Source organism: Thalia democratica, chromosome 1 (assembly GCF_965202585.1).
Source record: "Thalia democratica chromosome 1, ktThaDemo2.hap1.1, whole genome shotgun sequence".
NCBI lineage: Eukaryota > Metazoa > Chordata > Thaliacea > Salpida > Salpidae > Thalia > Thalia democratica.
The window spans coordinates 68,861,912-68,876,446 of NC_139165.1; the positions used below are offsets into that span (position 1 = coordinate 68,861,912).

The 14,535-nt window shown below is 24.5% G+C and overlaps 1 protein-coding gene across 1 annotated transcript; it reads right to left on the reverse strand.

Moving 5' to 3' along the window:
* Nucleotides 1-287: 287 nt before the first annotated feature.
* Nucleotides 288-14,333, reverse strand: LOC145849287 (protein farnesyltransferase subunit beta-like). The gene is made up of 11 exons (XM_082954449.1): nt 14,253-14,333; nt 8,402-8,469; nt 7,865-7,937; nt 7,211-7,302; nt 6,792-6,938; nt 5,607-5,783; nt 4,928-5,102; nt 4,643-4,762; nt 3,854-3,945; nt 1,087-1,192; nt 288-424 (listed from the first exon to the last, which is right to left on the reverse strand). Exons 1-11 carry the CDS (start codon nt 14,331-14,333, stop codon nt 335-337), a joined length of 1,221 nt encoding a protein of 406 aa, XP_082810575.1. The 3' UTR covers nt 288-334.
* Between the last annotated feature and the right edge of the window lie 202 nt (nt 14,334-14,535).

Consider the following 14,535-nt stretch of genomic DNA (forward strand, 5'->3'; position numbering starts at 1 on the left):
TTTCAAAATATCACAATAGACCTATAAAAAATAGAAATAACACAAATCTGTTACTTTGTTAGAAATTTTATAGAGTTTAAAGTACTAAAGTTTTATATAGTATAAACTTTGAACACAGTATCAAAAATTATTTCAGCTTTTTTCGAAAAAAAACTGCAGAAAAATAAATCAAGTATTTAAGCTAAACTTTACAGTTTACTCTAACATAATTTTCAAACGTATTAACTTTAAACTTATTATCTAATCTTTAGTTTTATAAATTAGGTCAATAATTATACTAGAAAACTTTAAAGTGATCATATCGAACTTAGAGAGAAATATTTTAAATAACTTTTCAAACTTCTTTCTCACTATTTTCAGAAAAATAAGAATTTATTTTTTCGTATGCAGAGAATAACACATTGAAAATTGGATGAATAGGAGGCTGTAAAATATTTGTTATATCTAAAAATTGTTATAAAGACTTATATATTAAAAGTTAAAATTTATATACATGTGTTTATTACATTATTTAAAATATTTTATTTTACATCTTAAAAATTTAGTGAATCTGAGAAAGATTAAAGTAATTAAAAATTGAGTTTAAATAAATAGGACTACAGACTAAAAAACAAAACTTATACAAAAAAAACTTGATTGTATTTTAGCTGGTGAAGCAAAGAATCATTAATTATGAGAAAAAAAAGATGCTATAAAACCATAACATTTTGTTGTGAATAAAATTAATACTCTACCTTACTTAATACTATGAAATGTATGATTATTGTCCAACTAAAAAACGTTCAACTAAATCTTTTTATAATATGAACATCTTATGTTATAAAATTCTTATTAGTATTTTTTGAGCATAAAAAATGAATTCCAAACAATTTTGTACATCAAAAACGGAAATAAGATAACAATAAACAATCAATTCATTTTTAAACTTTGAAAAGATTATAGAGTATTTAATAGTAAAATTACTTCTAATTATTTCAAAATATATTTTGCCAGTTAAATTGAACTAAGCGTACAATAATTTCTTATTAAAAGAAAACTCTATTTTATAGTTGACACGTTTAAAATATAATGATTAAAAAAACTTACTAGTTGTGAATTAGAGTCGGCAATACTTGTAATGCTTCCATTTGGCGAGTGCTGAGACGAAGTTAAACCGCTCAAACAATAGCAAGTGTGGTAATAATCCGGTCTCCTGTACATTAAACCATTTGTAAACTATCCTACTTATACGCTGTGTTTTATGGTTTAATAGTAATACTAAGGTAGCCTGTATAAAAACTTTAAGTATATTTAAGGCGTTTCAGGGTTGCCACATAAAAAATTTTGTAAATTTAACCTGACTTTTCAAGACTTTGACTGATTTAGCCTGACTTTTACCTTTCTCTTAGGTACGCGTTTTAAGTACGCACTTTCAGTTAATTACGCATTCTGACTACGCATATTTTGAAAAGACGTATTCGAGAATATATATTCTGACAAGTACGCACTTCTTATTCAGTACACACTTGTGAACCAAAATAAAAACTTTCTGTCAGGTTTCTTATTGATTTAGACTAGTTATTCTTAGCTACAAAATTTCTACTGAGTAGCTGCTGTATTCAGAATGTATACTTCAGCGAAAGATAGCTGTAGTAATAAGTTATTGGAATGTAAAAATAAATAATATAAACTTAATTATAAAAAAAATTGCACTGCACTCGGTATACTTTTATCTCACTGCTTACCTCTTTGCAAATAATCTCTAAGTGTCACAAATGTGTAGTAAACTGCTGGCGAAGAATTTTTAGTTAAAATACTCAAACTAAATCATAGTTAATTCTGCTAAACGAAAAGTGGTATTAAAATTAAACATTTGTCATTAACTTCGTTAAAACTTAAAAAACACTTATATCACGATGTATACTAAAAAAATAGCCATGATTATACATAAAATATTTAAATGAACCTTACAAAATCAAACGAAAATAAAGAAAACAACATACGTAATGAAATAGCAACTATAATTAATAAACATGCGTAAGTGTTTCTGTTCTGTTATAAGAAAGTCCTGTTATATAAAATATTACCTTTTAATACTTACTATGAAATCTTTTTAGTAAAAATTATTACCACAAATCTACTCTTACTAATTGTACAAACTTAAGTAATTCCAAAAAAAATCAAGAACTAAATTTAATTGCATATATGTTGTATAAAATACTATTTAGTACCATTTAATATAAAGAAAGTTAATTAAAAACCAACTAGAAAATAACTTCCTATGACAATATTTCTATATATCAGACAAATTAAGTAACTATAAAAAAATAAATACAAAAGTAAAAGTTAAGAATCTGTTATATAAAATATTTCCTCTTATCATTAAATATAAAACCTTTGATTTTGAAAATTTGTAACAAAGAAATATGCCCTTATTTATTTTAAAACTTAAGTAATTCTACAAAATATTACTTATAAGTAAATTAACCATGTTCTGTTATATAAGTTTAATACTTTCTCATATAATTTAAAATAAAACCTTTAAATTAAAAAATAAATATATACTTTTCTAGTCCTACTTACTTTAAAAGCTTAATAATAATTAAAATAAAAGTAAACCATACATCTGTTTTATAAAATACTTTTTCCTATAATTTGTTATGAAATCTTTAAAATACAAAATAATTAACATAATATGTTTTTACTTATTTTTAATATTTAAATAACTCTAAAAAATTATACAAAGAGATAAACCATACACATAAACTTGTTACACAAAATACTAAACTAAGTGCTTAATTATAAAGATCTTAATAACTTACTTAAACAAAAAAGTTGATTCTAAAGTTTTGCAAAATAGACTTTTGTGTATAAATCAAAGTTTCACTATGGAAGTGTCCTTGCCACAGATCATCAATACAAAAAAGATTACATACAACAACTACTTGTTCAAATAGGGTAATAGTTCAACATGTTTCTAGGAAAATTTTGCAATTTTAGTTTGACTTTATAAAGGATTTTTTAATTTAATTTTACCACTTGAAGGCTTTGGAACTTAATGGTTTTGTAAGTAAATTTCTAGGAATATTTTGCAATTTTAGTCTGACTTTAAAGGATTTTGGTTAATTTTTAATCATTTTGACTTTGAAAATTAAGGAATTTTGTAAATTAGAACTGACAAAATCTGACATTTAGCCCTGAAAAAACTGTCTTTTTGCCATTAAAAAACTGACTTAGCCTGACTTTTTCCAAATTTCCAAAAAAACTTACTTAGCCTGACCCGTGGCAACCCTGCGTTAAAAAAATACTGTAACTAAATAAATATACATATATTAAAGTAGTAATAAACTTTATATAACATATAAATCTTTAAGCTTTATGTAAACTACTTTTTTTGTATTAGATACTATAAAATAAACTTAAAAGAAATTTTTTTTTCAAACATACTTTAAATATTTTTTTGTATTTCATTAAAGTTAATCTAAATCAAGAAACTTTACAGTTGCTTATAAAATATAAATATATAAAACTTAAAACTAACTTTTTTATAATTTAATTCAGTTGAGAACAACTGTGATATTGTTAAAATTTCAACAACAGACGTAAAACAAATATAATAACTTGCATAAACTAAATGGCTGTTTTGAACATTTATTCTAATTACTTTAGCTGGATTATTTTTCTTAATGTAAATATACAACATTTAGTACTTAAAGTTACAAAGACAACGGAAGACTTTAAAACTTGGACACAAAAATCAAATTGTAATACTTTATACTCAAAACAGCATTTACAGAAAAATTAAATTCATCATTAAAGACATGCCTGAAATAAAATATTCATCTGTTTTTAAGCAGTTTTAAATTAAACTAACTTTCCGGGTTTGTCTAGCAGTCCACCAACAGGGTTTTGACAGCAAATTAGTATGTAATGTTGCAAAGCTCTTTCATCGTACAAATACCCATCCTAAAATTTTTGTATAAAGAGACATATACGATAAAATATGTCTAAAACTTTATTTAGAATATTAAGTAGAGTTAAGGTTCAAATACGCACTCTTTTGGATTTAAACTTTCGCTTTGACTTTATCATTTTTATTTCAAATTAATTAAAAAAACAATTTTGGTTTATAGATTTTTTTTATAAACTAAAAGTAATTTATAATTAGTAGTGAAATTATTTAATTAAAAAAGAAAAACTTTTAAAGTTCTGTAGATCTTTAAAAGTACTATAAAAACAGAGCTTTATAAGAAGAATGTCATGATAAATTACGCTATTTATCACAAAACTACAGCAAAAGTATGCAAAACTTTTAAAAGTATTGTTGATTAGTTATAATCATCCTGAAATTCTTTGCATAAAACATTTATTTATAAAATAAAGCTTAATTAAAATCAGTCAAAAGCGTTTTTTTATACAAAAAAAAAAAACTAGCTTACCTGGTAGTATAGCTTAATAAAATTTGAAAGCACAATACACTAGGGGGGTGTACATTAACTATTTAATGAAACGGAACTATTACTTTTAAAACAAACAAACAAGTATTTCTATTAAAATAACTTAAATAAATTAGTCTTTTAAACAATTAAAAAAACTTATTAAACTTAAATTGATATAAGAAAACATACAGAAAGTGAGAAAAATAGTATTAAATAAAATTAACCAAAGTTAATAGAGCTTTTTTGTTATTTTCGTTTAATTTTCCTACTACGCAGTGTAGTAAGGGAAAAATTCCACCCTGCCAAAATGAGTAGCAACCATCAACTAGTTTGTTGGTGCGTCCCTGAAAGTTCTACATTATTAGCATTTTGATTTAACTAAAAATTTTACAAATTCAGGAGTGTTTTAAAATTGATTTAAATAAAGTTATTAATTACATAAACATCTAATTATAAATGAGCTTTACTACACCACCCACATATTGCTTTAAAAAGAAACGCATTGAAACCTGAAAGCCGCCTTCCAACTTCATCTGCCTGTTGACAGCCCACCTGACGAGCGAATTGACGTTGATTGCTTGGTACTGATCGAGCATGAGCAGGCAGGCGAACCCGCAAAACGTGTATCCTCCGTGCGCCTCTGAACCAGGGGCTCCCCCTATACCTCCTTCGTAGGTTTGACAACTGTAGTTATTGAAATTTGACATAAGCTTTTTATTTTAGATATGTTACTTGGTTTTTTTTAGCAAGTAAAATAAAAGCTTTGTCTAAAAAGTAAGTTGCATATATGACAGAACTTAATTATCAAAAAATGTTTTAAATATGAGTAATTAAAATATTGAATAGCTTAATAACTAAAAGAACAATTTATGTAGATATAATAAAAAAGGTTGAAATAAAGGTTGAAAAATTTTAAAGCAATAAAGATTAAATTTAAAAGCTTTTTTTTTATTTTATTCAATAACTTAAGATTTACTTTGATGAATGTAGTTTAATGTAAAATTATCTATATAATGCTAAAATATGATTACATGTTTCTATTCTTTGTTTAATATGAAATAATTGTAATAGGCTGATATTAAAAATTAAAGGTATTTTGTTTTAACGAAAAAAAACGTCCGTGAAGAATAACAGTTAAACAAATTAAAAACGAGCAAGTTTTTAGAAATTCTTAGTTTTAATTCTCACCTTGCAACCCATTCTGGAGTTTTTTCAAAGGCATCTTTAACTTGAGGAAAAATACAAGTCAATTTAGCCACTACAGCGGCGCAGTAGCAGCTTCTAGTGTCAGCCTCACCACCCTTGTGCATGCTGAAACTACCATCTTCATTTGATCGCCTCATCAGGAAACCAACTAGCTTCTTTCTAAGTAAAAAAGATGTTTTCTTAAACAATCTTATTAAACATTTACAACGAATAGTGTCTTAAAATGTTTTTGTGTACAAATATTAAATTTATATCTCTGTCTATTAAGGGCATAGGGGGGGGGGTAAACACCCTTTTTTGGTTTTTGATCTTATTTTATATAGTTTTTACTAAGCTACAAGATGCTTTCTACAGATTTAAAAAAATCAAAATAGTTTTTGAGATATAGCCAGTCAAAGTCGAAGCCGACAATAGGATCCTTATGGGAGGCGCAAACTAAAACAGCAAAAATAGACTATTTCACTAAAAATCTATCTTCTCCTACGTTTTTTGAGATAACTACCTCAAACTTTCAGGAAATGTTCCTTGATATATTTAGAAAATTCTGTCGGAAGGAATTTTAAAAAAAATAAAAAATAAAAAAATTATATAAAAAATAAACAAAAAAAACAGTTTTTTTTTTGTTTTTTTGTTATAAAATTTTTATTTTTTAATTTTTTTAAATTCTGTTCCGACAGAATTTTCTAAATACAGCAAGGAACATATCCTGAAAGTTTGAGGTAGTTATCTCAAAAAACGTAGGAGAAAATAGATTTTTAGTGATTTCTAGTTATTTGACGTTTTAGTTTGCGCCACCCATAAGGTTCCTATTGTTGCCTCCAACTTTGACCGGCTATATCTCAAAAACCATTTTGAATTTTTTAAATCTGTAAAAAGCATCTTGTAGCTTAGTAAAAACTATATAAAATAAGATCAAAAACCAAAAAAGGGTGTTTACCCCCCCTATGCCCTTAATAATATTTGAATGTAAAACTTTTATTCTATTAGCTTAATAATTTTTTCTTTATAGCAAAACAACCTAAGGTCTACTTAAATAACAATCTATTTTCAAGTTTTTTAAGAAGCAAATAAAAAACAAAATAGAAATAAAAAACTGGTTGACACTTGAGATCTTGCATATGAAACACTTTATTCATCAAATATTTTATAATGAAATAACAAACAAACCTGTCAATCAAGTCGTATGCCTCTTGGCATTCCAGCTCACAAATAGCAAGCACTGCTGCGTAGGTAGTTGCAAGATGAGGCAATTGAAGATATCCTCCACCGAACCCACCATCCTTGTGTTGACATGACGACAATGTGTTACAAACTCTGTAAGTTGAAAATTTTTGTAAAATTTTGACCTTTAGTTATGTATTATATTATAAAACTTTTTAAAATTAGGTATGTTTTTCTGCTGGTCCACAACAGACTGGTTAAAAAAAAACTATTTTAAGAACTTTATTATTATAAACATAAAGTATTATTAAACTAAACAACAAAAAAAAAACTTGTTTTAGTTTACATCACCAATAAACCTTATTTTTATAGAACACTAAAACATATCAACACAGTTAACTACTAGGACAAAAATGAAAACAGACTTTTTTTTCAGAGATTTGTCTAAATCTTTTCCTAGTAGCTTTAATGAATGAATTATCCAATAACATATCCAAGGTCCGCTCGCATCTAGGCACTAAATAAAAATTAGATATACTGAAAGATAAATATTGAATAAAACATAAACAAACTATAAAGAATTTGAACGTAAAAACATATAAAATTCAAACAATAAGAAATTAGTTACCTATATGTTTATATTGATATAACTTAGAAAATAAATTAAAGGTTTACATCTCAATCATGTGCTTCAAAAGTTTTAGTAAAAGTCTTGACGAACTAAAAAAAGGGTTTAGGTTGTTGGTTTTGGAAGTTTACATTTATTACAAAAAGTATACAGTTTAATATTTTATTTCTCTTGAAGAGGTTGCAATTTTTTTGCCACCGAAACCGGTTGTGGTAAAATATTTAATTTGCACAACTTTATTTATAAAATTATACATAAAACTTTTATTTAAAATTAAAATGCTATCTCAAATGGTTAAAAAAAATTTTAGTTTAGACAATTTAAGCATTCTAACAAAATTATCATTATAATAGTTAAGTTAAATAGAATAAATTTAACTATTAAATTATGTAGTTCAATGATATATAACAGTTCACATTTTTTTAACTGTATGTAGTAAAATCCAAACTACCTGAAAATTTTTAGAAAGCCCTGGCAAGGCAGACTCTAAAAAATCAATGTGATCCTCATGAAATAGCGATAATCTATCTAGCAAAAAACTTAGTGTTGCAATAAAGTAAATTATGTTCTTACTTTACACTTAATAAAAACAACTACATTCTCAAAATAAAAAAGAAATAAACACATTAAACATAATTTAAATTTAGTTTCTTAAATTTTTGATAAAAATACATATCAACGTCTGAATTTAAAACATTGTTAAAAATCTTTACTTTAACTTGAAACTAATGTATTGTAATATTTTTTTTTGTTTTTTTATGCATATTTAAAAAATAAATTCCTAGGTTATAGTAACACTATCTATAAGTTTTAATCTATTTATTTATAATAATTTGAAAGCTTTACATAGATAGCAAAGCTCACTTATGCTTCAGTAAGTATTTTTTTTTAGTTTTTAAATTTTGAATAAAACTACTTATGATAAAAATAAAATTTTAGCAGTAATAAACATCTAGATGTTACAACTATTTATTTAAGAAAAACCTACACTGTAGTTAATTCTCCATTTTCTTCATAGTCAACATACTTATCCAAAACACATTTTTCAACTTCTACCTAAATAAATTAAATATAGTTGTATTTTAAACTATGAATATTTTAGACATGTTTTGTTACAAATTTATTGTTTTATCAAGAAACTAGAAATATAAATAATTTTAGTAAGTCGATGAATTTTTAAATTGAAAATATAATTACGTATAATAAATAGTGTTTTCGAAACAAAACATAAAACTAAAATAAAATATTTTTTAAATTCTTAAATTTCTCAAAAACACCTTTTATAAATCGAAAATTGCAACTAAATAGTAGAATTAGTAAATAAAACCTTAATGTGGGATTAAATCAATATAAATTAAATACAAATATATAGCTTAATTTACAAAATTCTATTGCAGCTGTAGTTTTTAAATTATTAAAAAACTGTAGTTTCAAAAAATAAAACAACTTAGTACAAGCTTTATTTAAAGTAGTATAGTTTACAGTAAATTTTACTAGTTAAGATAATAGATTTGGAAATAAGATACTTTACTTATGCATGTCTATAGGTAGTAAAATTTTTGAAAATAAACATTGCTCTGTTTGAAATCAAATCAAAGCAATGTAGCTAGGTTGGCTGTTCAGTTCAGATTTAAAAATGTATAAATAAAAAAAGTTACTAGGTTAGTTGAACAAAACTACATAAAATATATTACAGAGAAAAATTATACATAAATTACATGATATTTTTTACTAGCCTTTAGTAAACAGTAAGTCTTCATATTAATTGTTTTATAATATAGTATCGAATACACAACATAAATTTTGAAATATACAGTTTATTATTAATTTAAAAAGTAATCAAGTTCATAAATTTCACTTAATACTAAACTAATTTCAAAAATCTAAAAAGAACTTTCTTTTAACACAAAATGACAACTGATGTTTTACTTCTTTTTTGAGATTTACTGATTTGTTTCCTAGTTTTTTAAAGTATATATTTTTTTCCATTTCTGTATAATATAAATTTAAGTATAGAAATGTTGTTAACAGTTTTAAATAGAATTTACTTAAAATGTCTATTATAATAAATAAAACTTTGAAAAAAATTGCATCAATAAATTATTTTTTAGCTAATTTTCTTTATTATACATAAAAAAGTTATTAAAAATTCCAAAATTTTTAAAGGATCAAACCTCAGTATTCCATTTGCCGAAGTTTTTAAATTCCAGTTAAAATGGCCACTTTGTAAACAGCAATTAAACTTTTCAAGTTTATTTCTTAACTTTAAAAAACAATATATCTTAAAAATTGTAAAACAAATATCAAATTTAAGTTCATTTTAAGATATTTTACTAAAGTTTATTATTAAAGGACATTAAACATGGTGGTTACTGTTTTTTTTTTTGACTATTTCTGTCAGGTTTTCTGATTTCATTCCAGTTTCTATTGAAGTAAAAGTTTTTCTGTCCTTATTTAATAGGAAAATAAACTTAACAAAATAGGTATTTTTCATGGGAACGGGTCTAAATTGCGCAAAGACAAAATTGCACGAGGTTACAAAATTGCACAAGTGTACCAAATTGCACAAAGATACTTTTGCACGAAGACTAGTTTGCACGCAGGCACAAAATTGCACGAGGGGACAAAATTGCACGAAGACTAACTTGCACGGAAGCTCAATTTTCCACGAGTTACAATTTTGCACGGAAGGTCAATTTTGTACGACAGACAGTTTTGCACTGAGGGTCAATTTTGCACAAATAGTAATAACTTAAAATAACTAAATAAAAAATATATAAAATCCTTTATATTTTATAAAAAAAAAAAAAAAGCATGTATTAGTGTAGTTAATTTTTAGTTATTTAGGTTTATATTAGTTTTATTCACTTTTTAATTTATTTAGCTTTTTTTAAATTGAAACTAAATTATTGTGTTTAAAAACTTAGAAAAAAATTAAAAAGTTTTAAATAAAAATAAAAATAGGGTTTTATATTAATAAAAATATCCCTTATTAAAGAATAAACATGTATTGATGTAAACTTAAACTATATTAAAATTATATAAACTTTAATATAAAATAAAACAAAATAAAAAAATAAAATAAAAAAAATAATATTTACATGGGTAGGTGTTAAAATTGCACGAGCGTACAAAATTGCATGAAGATACTTTTGCACAGCATGCAAAACAGTGAATCAATTGAATAAATTTAGAAAGGAGAAAATCCGTCTGATGAAATTTTTATTGTGCATTGTGTAGAAAATTCTGTTACGGCTGTGTACTTCCATAAATTATACTTAAAATTGTTTATTATTTTTTTTTTAAACCTTTTAAACATAATTTATCTATCATTATTTTCTATTTGTCTAAACTTTATCTTAGTTGCTATTATTTGCACGCGTTTTGCTCTAATTATATCTTAAGTTTCTCCTGCTCTGTTTTTTCTCTTTTTCTAACCCAGACTTGCGCAAAAGCACTGGCAGAAGCAATTTTCTTCTTACTTTTTTAGAAGAAAAAGGAGATACAAGCTTTTGACTAGAATAAGACAAACAAAATAATACAACAGCTAGAATTACTTAATTTATATTTTTAACAAAAAAAAATTATTAGTATAAACAAAACTCTTTTTGGTAGTAATATTTTAATAACGGTTAAAATCTAATTTTATAATCTAGTTTTATTTTTATTTAAAAAATTTTTTTTTGATTGATTTTTGTTTATTATTTAATTTGTTAATTTTGAATTTTTTAATTATTCATTTCATTTATTTTAACTTTTTTTAATAATTTTATTAACTTTTGTTTTGGACTTTTATTTTATGTATTTATTATTAAATTTATTAATTTTTATCAATCTTTTTTATTTTTTGATTTTTTCAAAATTTATTTACTATTTAGTTATTTGATTTTTTAAATTCTGACTTCTTTACTATTTACTTTAATCTATTTAACATTTAATATTTATTTTTTTCTGAGAAATAACTTTTTTTAACTCAAAAATATCATTTTTTTATTTTTCTAGTTACTAATTTTTTTTTTATTAATTTATTTTTATTTATTAAATATTTATTTATTTATTTTATTTTTAATTGTTTTTTTTAAATTTTTACTTAATATTTTTGTCTACGCGCAATTTTGACCCGTCTCTGGGTAGGAAACAAAACTCGTGCAAAATTGACCCTCTACGCTAAATTTTCACTCGTGCAAAAATGACTCTTTGTGCATAAGTGTCTGCAAGCATCATTGTCTGCTTGTGCAAAAATGTACCCTCGTGCAAAAGTGTCTTCGTGCAAAAGTGAACCTTTGTGCAATTTTGTCTACGTGCAATTTTATCTTTGTGCAATTTTGTGCTCTTGTGCAAATCAGTCTTCGTGCAAAAGTATCTTCGTGCAATTTTGTGTTTTTGTGCAATTTTGTCCCATTGTGCAATTTTGTACGCTCGCGCAATTTAGACAGTTACCCATTTTTCATAGCTTAAACTCACTGATAAGTTTACTGTATATATGTTTAAAAATGTGTTTAATTTAATTTAAATCAAACTTAGAAGTCTTTGTCATAAGATTTTTTCACAACCAAAGCACTGATAGTATTAATTTAACAACTAGTCAAAATTAATAGTATCTGCTTGTATTTTATCAGTTAGGTACTCACTAGATGCCTTTTAAAACATATTTTAATTTATTTGTATAAATAAAAATCAAATTCTCCGACTGTAGGTGGTCTATCTTCTAAGACTATATAACTATATCAAGCATATAAGTAACTGCTAATATAATTATAGTAATGTGTCAACGAAATTTAAAAAAGTTTTTAGAAAATTACCAATCAATAACTATTTGGCTACAGTTCAGTAAGAAAAATTTGTAACTTAAAAGCATAAATTGGTAAAGCATGTTTTAACATGTTGATCTTATTTTAAAGATCTTCAAATTAGCTAATAGTTGCTTTTTACTATTTCTAATTAAAAAATAGTTTTTGAGATATGAGCCAGAAAAATCTGAGAGTTCTATAATATTCTTATGGAGTGGAAGTAAAAAACAACAAAAAAGACTATTTCATTAAAAACATATCTTCTCCTAGGGGTAGGGAGTACAGCACGTTTTTTGGTCATATTGTAATATTCATTCAAGTCCATATATTTTGGATGTGTTTTTGCTTCATTAAGAAGAATCTGAAAAGAAAAAAAAAAGTATGCTTGCGGCCCAAAAAACTAATTTTAACCCCAAAAATCACATACTTTTTAATTTTTTGACTTAAACAGTAGTTAAATCACTTACACATGTCCTAGACTTATAATTTATGTCTTAAATGAAAGCTTATACTTATTGACATATATTCAAAGACATATTAACTGCTTGTGGTGTACTATGACGTCATAATCACCCTAAATATGCAAAATTTGTCTATAAAATGTAGGGAGTACAGCAACTTTTTTTGGTCATATTGTAAAATTCAAATAAGTAAATATAATTTGGATGTGTTTATGCTTTGTTAAAAATAATCTTAAAAAAAAACTATAAATTTACAAAAAAAAAAGGTGCTGCCCAAAAAACTGATTTCAACCTCAAAAATCACATATTTTTCAATTTTTAAGCAGCAATTTGTTTTTTTGCAAAATTTTAATTTTTTTTAAGATTCTTTTTAACTAAGCAAAAACACATCCAAACCATATTTACTTATTTGAATTTTAAAATACGACCAAAAAAATTTGCTGTACTCCCTACCCCTACATTTTACAGAAATTTTTTTTAAATTTAAGGTGATTATGATGTCATAATACATCAAAAGCAGTTAATATGTCTTTAAATATATGTCAATAAGTATGAGCTTTCGTTTAAGACATAAATTATAAGTCTAGGACATCTTTAAGTGATTTCATTACTTTTTAAGTCAAAAAATAAAAAGTGTGTAATTTTTAGGGTTAAAATTAGTTTTTTAGGCTTCAAGCTTTTTTTTTGAATTATTTTGTTTCAGATTTTTCTTAATGAAGCAAAAACACATCAAAATCTAATGGACTCATAAGTCCAGCAAACATCACCCAAGTACTCCCTACCCCTACTTCTCCTACAGTGTTTAAGCAAATTTTCTCAAACTTTCCAAGTTGAATTTTAATAATTTAATAATGAACAATCATATTGTAGGAATTTGTAAGAATTATAATAATTTGTTTTTTTCTTTTATTTGGTCATAAGATTTTAATTCTAATTTTTCCAAATTTTTCACAATTGGATTTTTTCTTTAAAAATATTTTGTAAAAGCTAATAAAATGAAGAAGAGATAGATTTTGAGTGAACTTTTTAAAATTCCAAGTAAATTGGCCTTAGCAACCTTTGATTCCATACAGCTGTATCAGATTTTTTACAAAACTGGTTATATCTCAAAAGTTAATTGTATTTTTTTTGTTATATAAATAGTATCTTATAATATATACTCTAAGCATTCACATAAAAGCCAATGTAAATTTTTGTAATAAATATTTTTAACACCCCTATGCTTTAAAACATATAAGAATAATAAAACTATTTTAATGTTGTGATTTGATAAATACCGTTTTGACTCAATAAAATTAGGATTTTGTTTTCAAAAGGTCTTTTATAATATGTATACAAATATTCATATGTATATAATCCATAGCTTTGCCAAAAATAGTGTTCTTAATTAAGAAGTGCACTATAACTGTCATTTAAAAGAGTATAGTCTAGAAATAGTTAACTAAAAAAATATTATTCTCTAAAAGTAAAGTGTTTAGTTTTCTATAAATATTATAAGACATAAATAACTTATTGCTTCACAATACTCTTATTCAAAATGTTTACTTGAATTATAAAAATAATTATGATAAGTTATAAAAAAGCTCACTTGGTCATATGATGATTCAGTGGGATTTTTTTCAATATTTGTCAGTAGCTTGCTCACATCACCATTTTTAAGCCAATCCATTATCAAAACTTAAAAAAAATTTTTAATTACATTTTTCAGTTGCCTAAATTAATTTAAAATACAATTTAGAGTTATCCCCTAAGCTGTTACTTTAATTTATAAGATAAAACTATGTGAGCTAAACTTTTTAGTTTTAGTTTAGACTAGAATATAGCCCACAATGTGCGCCCGGCCCACCATCATTTTACACGATAAATAAGCA